General features: G+C 44.9%; 1 protein-coding gene across 5 annotated transcripts in view; it reads left to right on the top strand.

Moving 5' to 3' along the window:
- The window catches only part of LOC144505115 (mitogen-activated protein kinase 9), a 64,580-nt gene that overhangs the window by 2,708 nt on the left and 38,409 nt on the right, over nucleotides 1–23,463 (top strand). For 3 of the 5 annotated variants that reach the window (XM_078230977.1, XM_078230982.1, XM_078230980.1), the window contains exons 2-7: nucleotides 9,080–9,214; nucleotides 12,274–12,403; nucleotides 13,562–13,620; nucleotides 13,733–13,871; nucleotides 16,450–16,615; nucleotides 19,347–19,418. In XM_078230977.1, the coding sequence (XP_078087103.1) occupies nucleotides 9,093–9,214; nucleotides 12,274–12,403; nucleotides 13,562–13,620; nucleotides 13,733–13,871; nucleotides 16,450–16,615; nucleotides 19,347–19,418 (688 nt within the window). In that variant the 5' untranslated portion in view covers nucleotides 9,080–9,092. Of the gene's footprint in view, nucleotides 1–9,053; nucleotides 9,215–12,273; nucleotides 12,404–13,561; nucleotides 13,621–13,732; nucleotides 13,872–16,449; nucleotides 16,616–19,346; nucleotides 19,419–23,463 lie in introns of all 5 variants that reach the window. The other 2 variants (XM_078230979.1, XM_078230981.1) reach the window with 1 other exon arrangement.

Below are 23,463 nucleotides of genomic sequence, written 5' to 3'. Positions count from 1 at the left end.
ATAAAATGCGTACAGGAAGGTTCTTTGGAACAATACGTTGACAGTCCAACTCGAGAGGGGGCTCTACTGGACCTCGTACTGGGGAAAGAGCCCGGTCAGGTCATCAGTGGGGGACCATGTGGCAAATAATGACCACAATTCTGTAAACCTTAGGATAGTAATGGAAAAAGATGAGTGTTGTCCTATGGGTAAGGTACTGAGTTGGAGGAAGGCTAACTACAGCCGGATTAGGCAGGATTTGGTGGCTGTTGATTGGGAGAGGCTGTTCGAGGGTAAATCCACATCTGGCATGTGGGAGTCTTTTAAGGAGCAGTTGATCGGACTGCAGGACAGGCATGTGCCTGTAAAGAGGAAGGATAGGAAAGGTAGGATTCGGGAGCCCTGGATAACCAGTGAAATTGTGGGTCTAATCAAAAAGAAAAAAGAGGCATACATGAGGTCCAGGCAGCTAAAAACAGATGGAGCACTGGAGGAATACAGAGAAAGTAGAAACGAACGCAAACATGGACTTAGAAGGGCAAAAAGGGGTCACGAAATGTCCTTGGCAGACAGGATTAAGGAGAATCCTAAGGCATTTTATACATACGTTAGGAACAAGAGGGTTGTTAGGGAAAGAATCGGACCTCACAGGGACAAAGGAGGGGAATTATGCTTAGAACCAAAGGAAGTAGGTGAGATCTTAAACAAATACTTTGCATCAGTATTCACAAAGGAGAGGGACATGTTAACTGCTATTGTCTCAGAGAGATGTGTTGACCCGTTAGAAAAAATCTCAATTACAAGGGAGGAAGTGTTAGGTTTTTTCGGAAACATTAAGACAGACAAATTCCCAGGGCCAGATGGCATCTATCCTAGACTCCTCAGGGAGGCGAGAGATGCAATTGCTGGGCCTCTAACAGAAATCTTTGTCTCTTCACTGGACACAGGTGAGGTCCCAGAGGATTGGAGGATAGCAAATGTGGTCCCGTTATTTAAGAACGGTAGCAAGGATAACCCGGATAATTATAGGCCGGTGAGCTTGACGTCCGTGGTAGGGAAGTTGTTGGAGAAGATTCTTAGAGATAGGATATATGCGCATTTAGAACTGAATAATCTCATTAGCGATAGACGGCATGGTTTTGTACGAGGGAGGTCATGCCTCACAAATTTGGGAGAGTTTTTTGAGGAGGTGACAAAAACGATTGACGACGGAAGGGCCGTGGATGTCGTCGATATGGATTTTAGTAAAGCGTTTGACGAAGTCCCTCATGGCAGGCTGGTGCAAAAGGTTAAATCTCATGGGATAAAAGGTGAGCGAGCTAGATGGGTGGAGAACTGGCTTAGCCATAGAAGACAGAGGGTAGCAGTGGAGGGGTCTTTTTCAGGTTGGAGGTCGGTGACTAGTGGTGTTCCGCAGGGCTCTCTACTGGGACCTCTGCTGTTTGTGATATATATAAATGATTTGGAGGAAGATGTAGCTGGTGTGATCAGTAAGTTTGCGGACGACATGAAGATTGCTGGAGTTGCGGATAGTGATGAACATTGTCAGAGAATACAGCAGGATATAGATAGGCTGGAACATTGGGCGGAGAAATGGCAGATGGAATTTAATCCAGATAAATGCGAAGTGATGCATTTCAGTAGATCTAATGTAAGGGGGAGCTATACAATAAATGGCAGAACCATCAGGAGTATAGACACACAGAGGGACCTGGGTGTACAAGTCCACAGATCCTTAAAGGTGGTAGCACAGGTGGAGAGGGTGGTGAAGAAGGCATATGGCATGCTTGCCTTTATTGGACGGGGCATAGAATATAAAAGTTGGCATGATGTTGATGTATAGAACGATGGTTAGGCCACATTTGGAATACTGCGTCCAGTTCTGGTCGCCACACTACCAGAAGGACGTGGAGGCTTTGGAGAGAGTACAGAGAAGGTTTACCAGGTGTTGCCTGGTATGGAGGGTCTTAGCTATGAGGGGGGATTGGGTAAACTGGGGTTGTTCTCCCTGGAAAGACGGAGGATGAGGGGCAACCTAATAGAGGTGTATAAAATTATGAAGGGCATAGATAGGGTGAACAGTGGGAAGCTTTTTCCTAGGTCGGAGGTGACGAACACAAGGGGTCACGGGTTCAAGGTGAGGGGGGCAAGGTTCAACACAGATGTCAGGGGGACGTATTTTACACAGAGGGTGGTGGGGGCCTGGAATGCACTGCCAAGCAAGGTGATTGAGGCGGACACGCTGGGATCGTTTAAGACTTATCTAGATAGCCACATGAACAGACTGGGAATAGCAGGATACAAAAGACTGGTCTAGTTGGGCACATGAGCAGCGCAGGCTTGGAGGACTGAAGGGCCTGTTCCTGTGATGTATTGTTCTTTGATCCCCCCCCTCCCACTGATTCCCCCCCCCTCCCACCGATTCCCCCCCCTCCCACCGATTCCCCCCCTCCCACCGATTCCCCCCCCTCCCACCGATTCCCCCCCCTCCCACCGATTCCCCCCCCTCCCACCGATTCCCCACCCTCCCACCGATTCCCCCCCCTCCCACCGATTCCCCCCCCTCCCACCGATTCCCCCCCCTCCCACCGATTCCCCCCCCTCCCACCGATTCCCCCCCCTCCCACCGATTCCCCCCCCTCCCACCGATTCCCCCCCCTCCCACCGATTCCCCCCCCTCCCACCGATTCCCCCCCCTCCCACCGATTCCCCCCCCTCCCACCGATTCCCCCCCCTCCCACCGATTCCCCCCCTCCCACCGATTCCCCCCCCTCCCACCGATTCCCCCCCCTCCCACCGATTCCCCCCCCTCCCACCGATTCCCCCCCTCCCACCGATTCCCCCCCCTCCCACCGATTCCCCCCCCCCACCGATTCCCCCCCCCCACCGATTCCCCCCCTCCCACCGATTCCCCCCCCTCCCACCGATTCCCCCCCCTCCCACCGATTCCCCCCCCTCCCACCGATTTCCCCCCCCCCACCGATTCCCCCCCCCCACCGATTCCCCCCCCACCGATTCCCCCCCCCCACCGATTCCCCCCCCACCGATTCCCCCCCCCACCGATTCCCCCCCTCCCACTGATTCCCCCCCCTCCCACTGATTCCCCCCCCTCCCACTGATTCCCCCCCCTCCCACTGATTCCCCCCCCTCCCACTGATTCCCCCCCCTCCCACTGATTCCCCCCCTCCCACTGATTCCCCCCCTCCCACTGATTCCCCCCCTCCCACTGATTCCCCCCTCCCACTGATTCCCCCCTCCCACTGATTCCCCCCCCTCCCACTGATTCCCCCCCCTCCCACTGATTCCCCCCCCTCCCACTGATTCCCCCCCCTCCCACTGATTCCCCCCCCTCCCACTGATTCCCCCCCCTCCCACTGATTCCCCCCCCTCCCACTGATTCCCCCCCCTCCCACTGATTCCCCCCCCTCCCACTGATTCCCCCCCCTCCCACTGATTCCCCCCCCCTCACTGATTCCCCCCCTCCCACTGATTCCCCCCCTCCCACTGATTCCCCCCCTCCCACTGATTCCCCCCTCCCACTGATTCCCCCCCTCCCACTGATTCCCCCCCTCCCACTGATTCCCCCCCTCCCACTGATTCCCCCCCTCCCACTGATTCCCCCCCCCCCACTGATTCCCCCCCCCCCCACTGATTCCCCCCCTCCCACTGATTCCCCCCCTCCCACTGATTCCCCCCCTCCCACTGATTCCCCCCCTCCCACTGATTCCCCCCCTCCCACTGATTCCCCCCCTCCCACTGATTCCCCCCCTCCCACTGATTCCCCCCCTCCCACTGATTCCCCCCCTCCCACTGATTCCCCCCCTCCCACTGATTCCCCCCCTCCCACTGATTCCCCCCCTCCCACTGATTCCCCCCCTCCCACTGATCCCCCCCTCCCACTGATCCCCCCCTCCCACTGATCCCCCCCTCCCACTGATCCCCCCCTCCCACTGATCCCCCCCTCCCACTGATCCCCCCTCCCACTGATCCCCCCTCCCACTGATCCCCTCCTCCCACTGATCCCCCCCCCACTGATCCCCCCTCCCACTGATTCCCCCCCCCCACTGATTTCCCACTGATCCACCCCCTTCCACTGATCCCCCCCTCCCACTGATTCCATCCCCCTGCCACTGATTTCCCACTGATCCGCCTCCACCCAAACCTCCCCTCAACCTTCCCCCCCACTGCTCCCCTCACCCCCCCACTGCTCCCCTCACCCCTCCCCCCACTGCTCCCCTCCCCCCACTGCTCCCCTCACCCCTCCCCCCGCTGCTCCCCTCCCCCCCCCCGCTGCGCCCCTCCCCCCCCGCTGCTCCCCTCTCCCCCCCCGCTGCTCCCCTCTCCCCCCCGCTGCTCCCCTCCCCCCCTCCCGCTGCTCCCCTCCCCTCTCCCGCTGCTCCCCTCCCCCCTCCCGCTGCTCCCCTCCCCCCTCCCGCTGCTCCCCTCCCCCCTCCCGCTGCTCCCCTCCCCCCTCCCGCTGCTCCCCTCCCCCCTCCCGCTGCTCCCCTCCCCCCTCCCGCTGCTCCCTTCCCCCCTCCGGCTGCTCCCCTCCCCCCTCCGGCTGCTCCCCTGCCACCTCCCGCTGCTCCCCTGCCCCCCCCGCTGCTCCCCTCCCCCCCGCTGCTCCCCTCCCCCCCGCTGCTCCCCTCCCCCCCGCTGCTCCCCTCCCCCCCGCTGCTCCCCTCCCCCCTGCTGCTCCCCTCCCCCCTGCTGCTCCCCTCACCCCCCCACTCCCTTTCCCCCCATTGCTCCCCTCCCCCCCATTGCTCCCTGCCCCTCCCCCCCAGCTGCTCCCCTCACCCCCCCACTACACCCCTCCCCCCCATTGCTCCCCTTCCTCCCGCTGCTCCCCCTCCCCTCCCCCCTCCCCCCCACTGCTCCCCTCCCCCTCCGCTGCCCCCTCCCCCTTCCCCCCCGCTGCCCCCTCCCCCTTCCCCCCCGCTGCTCCCCTCCCCCTTCCCCCCCGCTGCTCCCCTCCCCCCCCGCTGCTCCCCTCCCCCCCCGCTGCTCCCCTCCCCCTCCCCTCCGCTGCTCCCCTCCGCCCTCCCCCCCGCTGCCCCCTTCCCCCCTCCCACCACACTGCTCCCCTCCCCCCCCGCTGCTCCCCTCACCCCTCCCCACCGCTGCTCCCCTTCCCCCCCAATGCTCCCCTCCCCCCCCAATGCTCCCCTCCCCCTTTCCCCCACTGCTCCCCTACCCCCTCACCCCACTGCTCCCCACGCCCCCACTGCTCCCTTCCCCCCCACTGCTCCCATCCCCCCCACTGCTCCCCTCCCCCTCCCCCCTTGCTGCTCCCCTCACCCCTCCCCCCCACTGCTCACCTCCCCGCTCCCCCCACTGCTACCCTCCCCCCTCCCCCACTGCTCCCCTGACCCCTCACCCCCCACTGCTCCCCTCATCCCCCACTGTTCCCCTCACCCCTCCCCCCCACTGCTCCCCTCACCCCTCTCCCCCACTGCTCCCCTCACCCCTCACCCCCCGCTGCTCCCCTCACCCCCTGCTGCTCCCCTCACCCCCCGCTGCTCCCCTCACCCCCCGCTGCTCCCCTCACCCCCCGCTGCTCCCCTCACCCCCCGCTGCTCCCCTCACCCCCCACTGCTCCCCTCCCTGCTCCCCCCCGCTGCTACCCTCCCCCACTGCTCCCCTGACCCCTCACCCCCCGCTGATCCCCTCACCCCCCGCTGCTCCCCTCACCCCCCACTGCTCCCCTCACCCCTCCCCCCCCGCTGCTCCCCTCATCCCTCCCCCCCCGCTGCTCCCCTCACCCCTCCCCTCCCGCTGCTCCCCTCACCCCTCCCCCGCCGCTGCTCCCCTCACCCCCCACTGCTCCCCTCACCCCCCGCTGCTCCCCTCACCCCCCGCTGCTCCCCTCACCCCTCCCCCCCGCTGCTCCCCTCACCCCCCTCTGCTCCCCTCACCCCCCGCTGCTCCCCTCACCCCCCGCTGCTCCCCTCACCCCTCACCCCCCGCTGCTCCCCTCACCCCCCGCTGCTCCCCTCACCCCCCGCTGCTCCCCTCACCCCCCGTTGCTCCCCTCACCCCTCCCCCCACTGCTCCCCTCACACCTCCCCCACTGCTGCTCTCCTCACTTGTCCCTCCCCCGCTGCTCCCCTCACCCCTCCCCCCACACAACTGCTCCCCTTATCTCCCCCCCCCCCCCCCCCCCAAAACTGCTACCCTCATCCCCCCCTACTGTTCCCGCCTACCTGACCGCACATAAATTGGCCCTTCGGCCCAACTCATGCGTCCCGATCATGCTTCCTACACTGAACTAGTCCCGTTTGCCTGTGTTTTGCCGGTGTCCCTCTAACACCTTCCTACCCATGCACCTGTCTGAATGTCTTTTGAATGTTGTAATTGTACCCGCCTCTACCACCTCCTGTGGCAGCTCATTTCATGCATGCACCAGCCTCTCTGTGTGAAAAGGTTGCCCCTCAGATCCCTTTAAAATTTTTCCCCTCTCACCTTAAACCTATTCCATCTAGTTTTGGACTCCCCTACCCTGGGGAAAAGATCTTGGGTATTCACCTTACATTTGGGTGGCAGGGTAGCACAGTGGTTAGCGCTGCTGCTTCACAGCTCCAGGGACCTGGGTTCGATTCCCGGCTTGGGTCACTGTGTGTGGAGTTTGCACATTCTCCTCGTGTCTGCGTGGGTTTCCTCCGGGTGCTCCAGTTTCCTCCCACAGTCCAAAGATGTGCGGGTTAGGTTGCTAAAATTAGGGTTAGGCCATGCTAAAATTGCCCCTTAGTGTCCTGAGATGCGTAGGTTAAAGGGATTAGTGGGTAAAAGATGTAGGGATACGGGGATAGGGCTTGGGTGGGATTGTGGTCGGTGCAGACTCGATGGGCCGAATGGCCTCTTTCTGTACTGTAGGGTTTCTATGATTCTATGCCCCTCATGATTTTATAAACCTCCAGCAGGTCACCCCTCGTGCTCCTAAGCTCCAGGGAAAAATATCCCAGCCTATCCAGCCTCTCCTTATAATTCAAACCTTCCAGTCCTGGTAGCATACTTGTAAAATTTTTTTTAGTCACCCTGATCCACGTGTAATTACGTTATTAGTTTGTGTATGCATTTTAGATTCAACATATGGGAAATGTTGATGCTAATGTATGACCAAAGACATGGAAATAAAAGGCAAGATTTTGTAGACAAAGTATAAGATTTTGATTTATTGTAGTTGAATGTGAGATATGTTCAATATGGGGAGGTTAAATATCACCATCTCAGTTCAGCTTCCAGTTTAATAACATCCTTCCTGTATCAGGGTGACTAGAATTGTGCCCAGTACTCCAAATGTGGCCTTACCAGTGTCTTGAACGGTTGTAACATAACAGCCCAACTCCTGTACCCAATGCTCTGTTCGACGAAGGCAAGTGTGCCAAACACCTTCTTCACTGCCTGTGACCCCACTTTCAAGGAACTATGTACCTTGCACCCCTGGGGGTCTCTGTTTGAAAACACTCCCCAGGGCTGTGTAGGTCCTACCCTGGTTTGTCTTACCAAAATGCAACACCTCACAGTTTTCTGAATTAAACTCCATCTAGTGGGCTGTTCCTCGGCCCACTAGCCCAGTTGATCAAGGTCCTGTTGTCGTCTTTGATAGCTTTCTTCAATGTCTACTATACCACCAATTTTGGTGTTATCTGCAAACTTAGTAACCATATTAATTTTGTTGACTGTATAAGAGAGAGGCTGTGGATGTGAGAAGGAGACTGTGTTTTCCTGTGTCCTGTATGAAAGTTTGAAGAACCTGGAAAAGTCTCCTCAGTGTTACCTGACCATGTATTTATTCGCTGATATTTGAATCAGATTGCTATCTTTTAATTACAAGTGGAGGCTGTTAAATATTTTCCACTTAAAATACTCTGTTTAAAATGTTAAATAATTTTGTTGTTTGGGTCCAGCCATTGGATTGCAGTCTACCTGAAGATTAAAGTCCACCATGATTATCGCAATACCTTTGTTACAAGCTCCTCCTATTTGATGATCAATATTATGTTCGGTGGTAAAGCTACTATTTAGGAGCTTTTAAATTACTGTCAGCATTGTTTTTCTACCTTTGTTATTTCTTTCCACCCAAACTGATTCCACCTCCTGTTGTGTAACTAGGTTTTGGGGAATGCAGACGCAGCAGATCTCTTGATTTACAAAAGCATTGTTCTAAGTAATATTTAATACTTTTTCTCCAAGAAAGGAAAAGGGTGGGGAGGATGGGAAGTGACTAATGTATTTGCTTTTTAAAGTCAAGATTTACTGGCAAGGATAAAATTGACATTGCACTTTTCACACCTTTCCAATGTTTCCTATTATATGATGAATGTTAAACCTGAATTTAGACATCAAGAGCAAGATTTTAAACTCTCTTAAAATCCATTCAACTGCAGAAAGTGAACAGAGAGCCCAGAATATTATTCATTATTCACCCAGCTGAGTTGACATAATTAAGAAGCCTGGGAAAGAATCATCCAGGATTACTTATACTTGGGGGTTTCTTCACTCTTGCCCTATCTAACTTGTCTAATGCTGTACGCAAAGTTAAGACCAAGCATAGTCTTCAGGCACATTGAGTTTAGAACGCAAGGAAAAAGGTCAACACCCATCTTAAAAGCATACATTGTGTTAATGTTTACCTATTCTTTAGTTTATGCTTATAGTTAAGTATAGCAGTTGTGGCAGTTGGAGTAGCAATACCAGTATGTTAGCAAGGTGTAATTACATTATTAGTTTGTGTATGCATTTTAGATTCAACATGTGGGAAATGTTGATGCTAATGCATGACCAAAAACATGGAAATAAAAGGCAAGGTTTTGTAGACAAAGTATAAGATTTTGATTTATTGTAATTGAATGTGAGATATGTTCAATATGGAGAGGTTAAATATCACCATCTCTAGTTCAGTCCAAATCTAGGTGAAATTATTGCTAACCATTCTAACAATTAAATCGCACAATATCTCTCTCAAGGAAAAATAGAATTGTTATGTTTACATTGCAAAATCTTGAAAATAAATTGTAACTGGACAAATAATTTGGTTAAAAACTAAGGTATAAATCTTCGTTTTTGTCCAGAATTTTTATTATAGATTCTGTTACAGAAAACACTACAACATGACTGAAATTAACAGTGAGACAGGATTCTACAGTGTACAAGTTGGTGATTCTACTTTCACGGTTCTTAAACGTTACCAGTCGTTGAAGCCCATAGGTTCAGGGGCTCAGGGAATTGTCTGGTAAGTGTATACTAAATTTTTTCAGAAATAAAGTCTGAAATATTTGCTATGAATATATTGGATTGACTTTTGGCTGGCTTGAAAGAGAGAGGCTGGACAGCTCTTGTTCCTTACCACTTTCATTTGCATACACACTTGTCCGTCTTGTTTGCGTGCATTCTTTGGCCCCTTGTCCTTTTGTATGTTGCTCTTTTCCCTTCATCTAAGTCATTAATATAGATTGTAAAGAGCCGAGCCCCGGCACTGATCCTTGTGGCACCTCACTATTAACAGCTTGCCAACCTGAAAATTGCCCCTGTATTCCTATTCCATTCTCTGATCTTTGTCAACTTTTGATCCCATTAAGTTGCTCAATGTACTATTACTGTAACATCAATTACTTCAAATTCCTCATTCTTATTTGGCTCTCATTCTCATTAGACCATATGTTCCCAACTATTCCCATTAGGTTTTTTGTAGCTTCAGAAAAGAAAGGTGCGAAAGGCTGGACTTTTTCTCCTGTGGCAGGAAACTGAAGTCGGGACTGTTTCCGGGTCCCAAATCAACCGGGGGTAACAGTCACTCATTAGGATTTTTATGGCAGTTGGGGGCCTTACTTGTCCTGACACAGGTTCTGCAGCTAATTAAGCGGCAGTGGTACAGTGATTGGCAGGGACCTGGGTTGGATTCCGGCCTCGGGTGACTGTCTGTGTAGAGTTTGCTCATTCTCCCCGTGTCTACGTGGGTTTCCTCTGGGTGCTCCAATTTCCCCCCACAGTCCAAAGATGTGCAGGTTAGGTGGCTTAGCCAAGCTAAATTGCCCCTTAGTGTCCAAAGATGTGTGTATAGTGTAGAGGATAGTTGTAAGCCCCAAAATGATGTAGATGGGTTGGTGGGGTGGACTGGGAAGTAGCAGATGGCGTTCATCTCTGATAACTGTGAAGTAATGCATTTAGGGAGGTCAAACAGTGAAAGGGAATACACAATAAACAAGAATATATTGAGAGGGGTAGATGAAGTGAAGATCTTGGTGTGCAATGCACAGGTCCCGAAAGGTAACAGTACAAGTAGATAAAGTTGTAAAGAAGGCATATGGAATGCTCTCCTTCATTGTCAGAGATACGGAAAACAAAAGTAGGGATATAGTGATGAAACTGAAGACACTGGTGAGGCCACAACTGGTGTATTGTGTGCAGTTCTAGTCACCACATTACAGGAAGAACGTAATTACTCTGGAGAGAGTACAGAGAAGATTTACTAGACTGTTGCCAAGGCTGGTGAATTGTAGCTACGAGGAGAAATTGTTTTCCTTGGAACAGAGAAGGCTGAGGAGTGACATAATTGAGATATACAGAATTGTGAGGGATAGGGAGAGACTAGACAGGATGAACCTGTTTCCCTTGACAGAGAGTTCAGAAACCAGAGGTCATAGATTCAAGCTGAGTGGCAGAAGGATCAGAGGGGACATGAGGAAGCACTTTTTCTCATGAAGAGGGTGATGGATGTCTTGAATTTGATGCCTGAGTTGATGGTGGAGAAAAAGGACTCTAAACTCATTTAATAAGTACCTGGAACTGCTTAAATGCTCTAAGTTGCAGGAATGTGGGCCATGTGCAGGAAAATTAGATTAGTAAACACCTGAGTGCCTTTGGGTCGGCATGGACAAGATGGGCCGAATGACCCCCTTCTATGCTGTATAATTTCTATGGTTAGGTGGATTAGCCATGTGCGGGGATTGGGGGGGTGATTCCTTTTCTTGGCCTCGGGCTCTTAATGGGCCTGACAGGTTACCGTGCTGACCCCAATCTTGTCTCCGCAAAAATGATGGCTGGGAGGCAGAATGGAATTGAGGAACAAACATGCTGACCAATGGGGCTCATTTTTGACCCGGCCTGCCTCTGATCCTGTCTACACTCATTCCCATTTTTTGTTTTTTTATCAATCTTTGGCCATTCTTTTCTGGTTTCTGAAATCTCTCAATCCTCATATTTACTACACTTTTTGCACTTATAAGATTCAGTCTAATGCTAACCTTAAATCTCTTTAGTCATGAATAGATCAATTTTTCATTGTTTTTATTTCTCTCAATGTGTATTTGTTGATAATTATGTTTATGACCAGGTTATCTACAATTCTACTTTTTAAACTGATTGCCGAAGCACCTTCATCAACTCGCCTCTTGTACCTATGAAATTGTCTTTATTTAAGTTAAACACTCTTATTTTGGGCCAAGTACTTCACCAGTCTATTTTCGATGTGAAATTTTTCATCTTCCCCAGAGGATTCTGTGACATGAAATTACTAATTAGCCCAGTCTCCTCTCACAAGGCAGAATCTAAAATGGCCTGTTCCCTGGTTGCTTCCATGAGTTTTTAATGTAGGGAAATGTCTCAAATGCATTCTATAAAGTGGAATTCCATAAATTTCTCATTCCATGCTACCAATTTGGTTTGTCCAATCTATATGCAAATTAAAGTTTCCATGATTATTGTATTACCTTTGTTGCAAGCTCTTCTTGTGGTCAGTACTGTAGCCAACAGTATGACTACTGCCACCATTGTTTCCCCCCCCCCCCTTATTTCTTACCTCCACCCCAACTGATTCTACTTGCTGATGTATGAGCCAAGATTTTTTCTCATTGCTGTCCTTTCATTCTTTAGTATCATGGTAATTTCTGCCTCCCCACCTTGCTTTTCCATTTTGCCTGTCTTATTGAAGCATCCATACACTGGAGTAATGTGTTTGTAGCCTTGTTCACCATGTAACCACCTCTCCAAAATGGCTATTATTAGATCAAACCCATTTTCTCTGTTTATGCCATTTCTTTTCTTGATCTTGTTTCAAATGCTTCATGCCTTCAGGTAAAATGTCTTCATTTATGACTTCTTGATGTTTTCCCTGATTTACTATTATCATTAAAACTCTATCCCCTTCCATTATTGCTATGTTGCTCTGTAGCTTGGACCTTTCTCTACCGATTTATATGTTTTCCCTTTCCTGAAAGATACATATCTTAAGTTACTTTTTTTCTCAGCTTTTATATGTAGGAAAAATTTAACTTACTTTTTTTTCAATTACAGTGCTGCATATGATAGTGTACTTGATGGAAGTGTTGCTGTTAAGAAACTCAGTAGACCTTTCCAGAACCAAACTCATGCAAAGAGAGCTTACAGAGAGCTTGTTCTTCTTAAGTGTGTTAATCATAAAAATGTGAGTCCAAAGATATTCCTGTAATATTCCATTGTCTTGCGCAAGTTAAAGATGGTGAACAGCTAAAGTGAAATTACAGTAATACAGAATATTTGTTTTGCATCCACAGGTTTGAAAATTAGCACAATTAAATAGTGCATTATTGTTACTTGTATATATGATTTGTAAAAATGGTTTAAAAAAATTATTGTGACTTGCGCACTGCAATTTTGGGTTTAAAATTCAAGCTCGTGTGCGTTTTCTTGAAACCTGTTTGTTCTTTGTTTAGATTTCTGCAGTTATCTAATCCTTTGGTTTTCTTCACAAAACTTTAATTTAATTTCAGGAATCCACTTGCTTAATTTGATTTCCTAAGTATTATTGCGCAAAAATCATTGAGTCACTTTAGATTCCTAAGTATAAACATGCAAAGATACACTGAAGACGCACACAGCTGAAAGAAATGGACTGGAGTAATTATGGCAGTGGAATGGATAGTTAGCGACTCCTATAATTCAAGTAGAAGTAAATGAAAATAAAACTTTACAAAGACAAAGTGTTTTAAAAATTTTCGCGCCAAATTTTCTCAGTCTTTCAACTACCAAGTTTAAAACAGTGCAAGAGAACAGAATTGAATCCCTAACGATACTCAGTCTACCTTTCTGTTAGAGTGCACAGAAAATAATTTTAATGCTCCTTTTGCATGCAACTTGTTTCAGAAATGTGCACTGCATGACTTTTGCATTTTGAGTGTTCATGTTGTAATGTTCATGTTGAGTAGCCAGGGAATGTGTAGTAATATAAAAGCAAAATACTGCGGATGCTGGAAATCTGAAATAGAAACAGAAAATGCTCAAAACTCAGCAGGTCTGACAGCATCTGTGGAGAGAGAAAGAAAGTTTGACAAAGGGTCATTTGGACTCAAAATGTCAGCTCTTTTCTCTCCTTACAGATGGTGCCAGACCTGCTGAGATTTTCCAGCATTTCCTCTTTTGGTTTCAGATTCCAGCATCCGCAGTAATTTGCTTTTATTTATTATTGAAAGAGAGTTAATGTCTTGAGTCCAATATGACTATTTGGAACTGTGTGTTAATCCCTCATCGATAAAGTGAGCACTGTGGAGGTAGTACAGCTATAACAATTCTGAATAAGACTGATAATTTAAATTTCTTCTTGCAGATTATTAGTTTGTTAAATGTATTTACACCACAGAAGTCTTTAGAAGAATTCCAAGATGTGTAAGTATTTGAATAAAATGTGACAAAGGTAATAGATTTTGAAATTTCCTTGTGAAAGACTAGTGTCTCATGAAATATATAAACATTGTAATGTTAATTCTGTATTCTGTAGTTACTTGGTTATGGAATTGATGGATGCCAACTTGTGCCAGGTTATCCATATGGAGCTAGACCATGAGAGAATGTCCTATCTTCTATACCAGATGTTATGTGGTATTAAGCACCTTCACTCAGCTGGCATTATCCACAGAGTAGGTATTCAGGGTTTTAATTTATTCCGTTTTGGGAGCACATAATGTATGTGACAAAGCATGTCGTTGTGTTGTGGCAAAAGTTCTTGTGTGTTTGAACATATGTGATGAATACATCATTTTCTCGAGTATTGCTGAAAAAAGAGGGATGTTGAAACTTTTTGTCTTGCATTCATCAGGACACTTCACAAGAATACCAGTATAAAGGGAAAACAAAAATTTATTTTTGATTTATTATTGTTACATGTATTAGTATATAGTGAAAAATATTGTTTCTTGTGCGCTATATAGACAAAGCATATTGTACATAGGGAAGTAAAGGAGAGAATGCAGAATGTATTGTTAGTCATAGCTAGGGTGTAGGAAAAGATCAACTTAATGCGAAGTAGGTCCATTCAAAAGTCTGATGGCAACAGGGAAGAAGCTGTGTTTGAGCCGGTTGTTACGTGACCTCAGACTTTTGTGTCTTTTTCCCGACGGAAGAAGGTGGGAAAAAGTATTTCCGGGGCACGTGGGGTCCTTGATTATGCTGGCTGATTTTCCGAGCCAGCGGGAAGTGTAAACTGTGTCAGTGGATGGGAGGCTGGTTTGAGTGATAGACTGGGCTTCATTCACGACCCTTTGTAGCTTATTGCAGTTTAGGACAGAGCAGGAGCCATATCAAGCTATGATACAACCGGAAAGAATGCTTTCTAGATGCATCTGTCAAAGTTGGTGAGAGCTGTAGTCTCCTGAAAACGTAGAGGCATTGATGGGCATTCTTGACTATAGCGTCCGCATGGAGGAACCAGGACAAGTTGTTGGTGATCTGCACACCTAATTTATTCTGTATGAGAAGAGAATGTTGAGTGGTTGAGCTCACTTGCCACAAATCAGCATTTCCCTTCTCATACAGAATAAATTATTGTTTACCCCTTGTACTGGTATTCTTCAAAGTGTCCAAATGAATTCAAGACAAAGCTTTGGCATTCCTCTTTTGTTTCAGCAATACTCATTCTGTACTACCAAATAACTGTTTGAATAATTTTTTGCTAAAAAGTTGGTATAATTCACTGCATTTTTAATAGATTGTGAGCATATGAAACAGCTTATTGATTTTCTCTAATACCACAGAAAAATCTAGTTTGTAGTCTGAATCATAGGTATGCTTCAGACCATAAAACGTAAGAGCAGGAGTAGGCTACTTGGTCCATCGTGCCTGCTGTGCCATTCAGTAAGATCATGACTCATTTGATATGACAATCATCAGCTCCACTTTCCTATCCCCATAATCCTTGTTTCTCTTACTGGTTCAAATCTATCTGTCTCAGCCTTGAACATATGTAACAACCCAGCCTCTGCACCTCCCTGCGGTAAAGAATTCCACAGATTCGCTACCCTCTGAGAAAAGAAATTCCACCTAATTTCCCTTTCAAATGGGTGACCCCTTACTCTGATTATATCATCTTGGTTCTCGACTCTAGGGGGAAACAACATCTACCCTGTCAAGCCCCCTGCGCATCCTATATGTCTCAAGGATGCCTCTCATTCTTCTAAACTCCAATGAGTACAGGCCCAACCTGCTCAACCTCTCCTCATAAGAAAATCCTCCTTACCCGGGGTCAACCTACTGAACCTTCTCTAGTCTCCAATGTCAGTATATCTTTCCTTAGATAAGGGGACCTGTACTGTTCACAGTATTCCTTGTGTGCTCTAACTAGTGCCTTGTATAGTTTTGGTAAGACTTCTTTACTATTGTACTCCATTTCCTTTGAAATAAAGGCCAACATTCCATTTGCCTTCCCTATTACCTGATTAGCTTGCATAGCTTTTTTGACTTGAGCACAAGGACCCCCCAAATCCCTCTCCATTTAAGTAATACTCAGTTTCTTTATTCTTCCTACCAAACTGCATAACTTCACATTTTCCAACATTATATTTCATCTGCCAAGTTTTTGCCCACTCACTTTACCTGTCTATTCCTCTACTGGTTCCACTTTATCTACCCTGTTTGCTATCACCTCAAAGAATTCTTATACATTTGTTAGGCATGATTTCCCCTTCGTGGGGCCATGCTGACCTTGGTTATATTATGTATTTTTAAATTCTCTGCTATTACAAACTTTAAAACGGACTCCCAACTTTTTCCCCAATGACAGATGTTAAGTTAATTGGCCTTTAGTTACCTCCTTTTTGTGTCCCTCTCTTTTAGAGTAAGGGTGTTACATTGGCAGTTTTCCAGCCCCCTAGGACATTTCCAGAATTCAAGGATTCTTGGAAGATTATTACCAGTGCATCCACTCGCTGTAGTTACTTCCTTTAATATCCTAGAATGCAACTCATCAGGTCGAGGGGACTTATCGGCCTTTAGCCCCATTAGTTGCGTTAGTACTTTTTTTCCTAATGATAGTTATTGTGTTATTTCTCCTCTCCTGTCCTGAATACACTCTATGAATTCTTCCTCATGGCTACTTTTGCCAGTTTGATTTTTCCAATTCATCTTGAAGTCATATGCTGTTTAAAAATTGAATTGAGTACTTTAAACTGATGAATTGCTGTATACTATCTTTTTAAGTGTTTCTTTTTTTGATTACAACAGGATTTGAAACCCAGCAACATAGTAGTAAAGTCAGATTGCACTCTGAAAATCCTAGATTTTGGACTGGCAAGAACTGCCTGTACTAATTTTATGATGACCCCATATGTAGTGACACGTTATTATAGAGCACCTGAAGTTATCCTAGGAATGGGATACAAGGAAAATGGTAAGCTAAACTGTAAAACAGGCTACATGTTTGAAGACATGAACGTGTATTTGGTATGAATTCTTGAGTCACCTTTTTGCAGTATTTTTCCTTTCCTGAAGCTTTAATTCTTCTTGTTGGTTGTGGTTCCACTGGTGCCTGTAGTGGTGGAGAAGATCACCCAGGTAGCCATTTCTTGTTGGTAGTCATTGCAGCTGATCCTAATCTGTTTTTTCAGCTGGAGTTATTAGGAACAAAAACCTTTGAGCCCTTGCTCTCCCAGCTTGGGGAGGTTGAAGCCACATCTAATTTTTGCCCTGATTGATATTAGCCTACTCAGCGCAGAATTTGAATTTTATGATCACAACGGTTGAATTGCAATTTTTAACCAATTTTTGGCAAACAAACGTTTTTTGTAACAGAGATAGTGGCTGGAATTTTACCATCCTGCCCGTCATACGAATTGAAGCGGGCAAGGAGCAGACCATGGGGAGGTCTGTTGATCCCGAGCGGGATCTTATGGTTTCAGGACAGCGAGGCCATAAAATCCCGCCCAGTGATTCAACTTAAAGGGAAGACATGAGCTAAACATTAAACTGATATGGTGCAAATGTAAATTCGTAACTATAGCAAGTTGAAAATCTATCCCATCATCTCAGTCTTGCTCTATCAATTTTTCTTTTCTCCCCCTTGAATTTTCTCCACAGCTTCTCTTTAGGCAAATTTGAAATTTTAATCCCCCAAAAACCAAATTAGAAGCATCCAAGCTGGGAAAGCACACATATGGTATTGCCCCATTGTTGAAATGCTGTATATTAATGATTGGAGTACGGTTGATAATTTAGCTCTCTTATACCATCTGGGTGAACAAGCACACCAAGTCAGTTGGGCCACCAGTTCTCAGTTGGGCCATTAGTTCTCATTGTTGTGGTTATGTTTAAACAACTGATTAGGAGGAAAATATGTGTGGAAATAAGAGGAGAGATTTGCACTAACTCTGGATGGAAATGGGACAAAAGTGCTGCAGAAATTGTGATGTTCCCACTATCAATCCAGCCACTGATATTTGGACAGAGGCTGATGCATTTGTCTGTTTCAGGTGGGAGGCTAATATGAAAATCAGGGCCCTATGACATATTACCCTTTTGGGAGACACTGTGTGGAGCTGAAAGAGACTAAAACAGACAGTTCAAAACCATTTGTAGACCAGGAGGCCACAAAACAATGCAGGCTGCGTAGATCCCCCACTTCCATGTCTCTGTCTATCTTGCATCCAACCTAGTCAGTCTTTGGGCTGCTTGCCCTTGGCCAGGTATGAGCTGGTGAGCTGCAGTAAGACACCCATTTGATACCCATCGTTTGATAGTGGCATGGTAATCAAGTCCAGTTCTCAAAAAGTACTTGGACACCTGCCAGTTATATTGTGCTGCTGGCCAAGAAGTCTTGCTAATGGTACAAATTTATCCCAGTAATTCTCTGGCAGCTTATTTAATAGGAATAATGGAGTACTGATGATGCCGCACCTCTTTAAGAAACTGAGGAAGAGACAGCATTAAAATTGCAACATTCTTTCTTTAGGAAGCCCAAGATCATCTCATGATGGAAGTGGGGTGGGGGGGAGGGGAGGGAATACTCCAGTTAACAAGGCCTCATACTACACTAATATTTATTATGTGAAATACCAGTTTCAGTATTGGAATCAATGCTAATGTAACCTGATTTTCAAAAAGTTACCAGGATTTTAAAAAAATTCTTAAACTAAAAATACACTGATGTTGGTTCATAATGTTCATAAAAAATGGAATGTGCCTCCCGATGAACTTTTCAAACAATTCGATTTAACAAGATGCAGTACTCTTGATTCTTTCTGTGTACTTTTATGCAGTTCTGCCATGTAGTCTCACAGCTGAATTCATTTTTGAAAGATTCCAGTTGAATTTGAAGTACACCTTTACATTTCAAAAAAACTAATGTACTTGTAGAATAAACAGACATGCCAGAATGCAGGAAAAAAATCATTTTGAATCTGATTCCAACTGTCCAATGTTAAAAGTAGGCAGATTCAGTTAGAGAATTTTGATGTTCCTTTATTTTTATTTCTAAAACTAAAATTCAAAAAACGTTCAGATGTAATTTCCTGTAAACTTCAACTCTTATGATACAATGATTGCCTTTTTAAAAAATCCTGTTTTGTATAATTTGTTCTATTTTATGAATATACTAAAACAGTTGCTTAATCGTTAAACAAAATTAAGTCACAAAACTCAAAACGGACAAATTTAAGTTTTCGCAGTTCGTTCTTAAAAGGAATGACTGACTTTATGTTAAGTGCCGTTGTAGCACTTTTGGTTGCATTTTGTACAGTTATGTAGCAGCGTGTTAAATAGCATTTCCTTTTCATTTTTCTGTTAATCTTACCCACCTAAACCATATAGTGGATTTATGGTCTGTTGGTTGCATTATGGCAGAAATGGTTCTCCACAAAATCCTGTTTCCTGGAAGGGACTGTATCCTTGCACATGAGAAAAGAAAGTTTGTTCATCCACCTTAAGTGCTTTTTAAATAAAACATACATAAAATGGAAGTGTACTGGGCTTGCTGGTATACAATTCCCAAACCCTCCAATTTGTTACTGCTGGATTATATTCCGTATCATTGTCACATTATGTAAATTTCAGTACATATTTTTCTTGTTGTGGTTCTCATTTTCTGAATGGCATGGTAATTATCCATCATTTCATTTTATTTTCAGTTGATATCTGGTCAGTGGGGTGCATCATGGGAGAAATGCTGAAAGGTTCTGTGCTATTCCAGGGCACTGATCGTATCCTTCCCCAGCCATGCTTGAATCTAAAGCCATATATGTTAAGAGCAAAAAGATCATTACTTTTTCCTGATTTTGATGTTTTTTAAGATGAAGTACATTATTTTAGTTATTTTTCATTATTTTCCCAACTTGTCATTCTTGAACCTTTCTTCTAGCAATGCTCTCTGTACGTGTCTTGATTTTTACTTGTTGTTAAATCTGTTACCTACATTACATTAATACCCTCTCTAAGTACATCAATACTTTGCTCCTTCTACACATTGTGCAAAACACATTTTCTCTTTCTTAAAAAAAAACTATCTTTATCCAACAAAAGAGAGCAAGAAGTAGCTTCTAAAGCTAATTGATGTCCACAGAAAGGAGCACTTGAGTTATCCAAATATCAGGTTGACCCTGTTCACTGAAGAAATAAAATTATTTTCTAAGGACTGTATTTTGTAAGTATAATTCGCCACACTCTGTTGTAGAAGTTTTATTTAAAAATGATAACTTGCAAGTTGAAGTGCTTAAGCATTGGCATTAAGTATCTATTTTATCTCATGGTCTTTCATGCTAAGTTGTTTCAGATTTGTGAAATGCAAATGATAAATGTCCTGTTTTGAGTACAGTATAGTTTAGTGGGATTACATAGCTGTCCTTTCAAAATGGCCAGTTAAATGCAAAGGAGAAACCATAATTTTAGGTTTCATCTGAAAACGTAAAGAGCATAATCTTTGAAAACTTGAATTTGCTCTACTTTTTTCACTTTACTGACATTTTGTGTTTCGTAGCAAATTATCCACAATCATAATACTAACCAGACTGCTTGGATTTTTTGTCCTTTCGAATGCTCCTTCTAACATGCATGCAAGCCACTGATAGTCTAGTGCATAGATATCAAATCTTCCATATCATTATTTCTGTTACTCCAATTTATCTTGAATCATGCTTCATATTGTTGTTTGGTATCTGTGTGGTTGGAATTATATAATGCCATGGCCAGTTTTCTGAGTCTGATTGGAAGAAATTTTAAATCTCTGGGAATTTCAAGATGAAAGTACATAGGACAAGTAGAACTGGTTAGACTGGCATTATATGGTGGCAGTAATAAACTCTAAAATGTGTATTTTTGGTGAACAATGTATGCTTATGATTACTTTGGTTAATATTCAGCAGTACATTGTGCACCTCCAATTCAGACCATTTTCTGCTAATCACCAAAATAGTCTCATGGTTTAGTGATGGTTATTATGTAAGCAATGCAAACTGAAAAAAATCAGATTATCACGGTTGGCTTAACCCATCAGACCTTTGATCTTTAGGTGCCACCTTTAGTTATTTTTTTCCTTGTTCTATTGATGCCACTCTGAAGATCCAGTAATTAGGAAGTCTGGAATGGATTAAAGACTTCAGATGCTTTGGATAATCTTCCAAGTTAAGGAAAGATTGCCCCTGTCCTGGCATTACAATATTTCTGGTGGCTTGAAATGCAATAAACTGGTTGTTACATAATACATTGAAGGGGTCTTAAAAATGATCGTGTCGTGCTGTATCTTTGAACTTCTCCTGAGGATAAAATTATAACAAGATACTGAAAACTTGTATTAAAATTTATTTTTTTACCACTGTTATTGAAGAAAGCAGAAGGGCCATAACTAATTCTAGACTATCAAAAATATTTTTAAACAAACATTTATGCATATTTTAGAACATAAAATAGAAAAAATAAATATGGAAAACTGAACACATTCTTTGAAGATAAAACTCACATATAATTAACATACTAAACAGACTGCTTAAAGAGCAGAGAAGTTAGCTTGTATAGATAAGATTTTGTATTTCATGTTCTGAGTTTCTGAAGTTGACATAGTTCGTTTTTATTAATCACTTTTCCTTGATGGTCTTTGCTTTAACACAGTTTCTATGACAGTGAATTCATTTATTATTTTCAATATATGCATATTGTCACTATCTATTTTGTGGATTATTCAGGTGAAATTCCTTTGTGTATATCACAAAACAAAATGCCTGTGTCACCTCGGCAGTGCACAGGTTGCCTAGGTGCCTTCTTTGGTTTTATAAAAAAGACTGAAAATGTCAGTGGCGATATGATATTTTTGGATATGAGGGATCCAGTTAAAGATCTTAAAGGGACAATCTGATTTTGAATACTGTGGTTCTTAACTATATCATTATGGTTGAATAATTTCTTTATAACAACTTGACAATTGGAATATTTTGATGTTTGATTTGTGAAACAATGCAACAAATGCTTCATAAGATTACTGTAAGTTTGCGACCACCACCTCCTCAGTCTCCTTTCCTCTGTTTAAAATTCACTATCATTAATATTAGATGCATTTTGGTTCAATCTGAAGTTCAGGTTACAAGTTTAAAGCTACCGACACTGAGTACATTGCTTCTTCCCAGTCGATTTGTTCTGTGTCTTTTATCCCCACCCCCACGCCCAGCAGTTGAAATTTTGTTCACATATGTTTTTCTGGCCTCGTTAGTGTCCCATTCCTCAGAACTGTGCTGATTGCATTTAATTTTTCATCCCCTAGTGCCATGCTGGTAAATTTCCTCTGCACCTGCTCTGAGGCCTTCATAATGACCTAAAGTGTGATGCCCAGAATTGATTGTAATACTCCAGTTCAGGCCTTATCGGGGATTTATAACATTTGAGCATAACTTCCTTGCTTACATACTTTGTGTCTCATAATTCCAGGATCCTGTATATTTTAAAACCATGCTTGTGATTGAGACATATTGGTCATACAAATTTCTGGCATGAGTGTGTGACTGGAGCTCCTCTATGTTCATTCACATGTGCATTTTGGCTGCTGCTCGAGACACTGATGTGTTACTTTGTTACCTTTTTCCTTTCCTATCCTCTTTAATGTTTCCTTCCTTAAGCCAACCTTTAATTCTACCCTCCCTAGTGTTTTGCCTCCTAATCCTATTGTAATCTATTACTTTCTTCTCTGTACCAACTTATCTCTGGTACAGCCCAAATCTTTGCTCCCTCAAGTCCAGGGACACAGACTAAAACAAAATTGGATTAGCCATCCATTGCTGGATGTGCTGGACCACACCAGGCAGTTTTCTGACACACTGCCCTCTAATAAATCCACTGCTCCAGTTTCTTCAACTCAATTTACCAATCTTCATCTTAAACCTAAAACCTCTGCCTGGCTACTTTTTCCCAGAACTCAACATTTGACTCTCTCCAATCTGTTTTCTACCTCTGCTGTAACTGAGATTTCCTTAATCAGTTACAAATTACATTCTGTGATTGCTGTATCTTCCTGACTGCTCTACAGCTTTTGGTACAGTCAGACACACAGTCTCCCACAGCTGCCTCTCCTCTGATGCCTAGCTTGGTGTCACAGACTCCATACCCTTGGTACTAATTCTATCTTCTTTCCTGGTCACTGTCTTAGATTAAATTGCTGTTCACTCCCTTCCTTGGGTCCTATATGACCCAAGGTAAGATTCCAACCCCATCACAAAGGCCCAGTTCCACCACTTAACCATACTACATTTACTTCCGGAACCTGCATCGTTCTTTTATCGCTTTCAGACTTAGCTGTTCCAATGCTTTCATGGCCAGCCTGTTGTCCTCCATAAACTTTAGGTCATCCAAAATTCTGTTCCCAAAGTTTTCAATTCTGAATAATATTATAGATAATTTTCTTAACCTCGTATTTTAATCCCTGCATGGATTCACTGTAACCTGCAGCTAGTTGGTACAAACAAAATTCTCCTTTGTATTCTTCAGACTCTTAACTTCTTGTGCATCCATCACCGCCTTTTGCTGGGAGTAAGTACCTTGAGCCAGCTTGGATCCTACCTGCTGGAATACTCTCCTTAATCTTCTGATCTTTTGTAAGACACTCCTTAAAACCAACTCGTTGAGCTTTTAGTCACCTCTCCTAATATCTCCTTAGCTTAGTATTTATTTTTTGTCTTTATGCTCCTGGACTCCTTTGTGAAAGGTGTTTTTAAAAAAGCAAATTATTCTTCCTAAAAAAATGTTTTGGAGACCAGGGAGAATGTATCA

Source organism: Mustelus asterias, chromosome 16 (assembly GCF_964213995.1).
Source record: "Mustelus asterias chromosome 16, sMusAst1.hap1.1, whole genome shotgun sequence".
NCBI lineage: Eukaryota > Metazoa > Chordata > Chondrichthyes > Carcharhiniformes > Triakidae > Mustelus > Mustelus asterias.
This window is presented reverse-complemented; position numbering and strand designations above follow the sequence as displayed.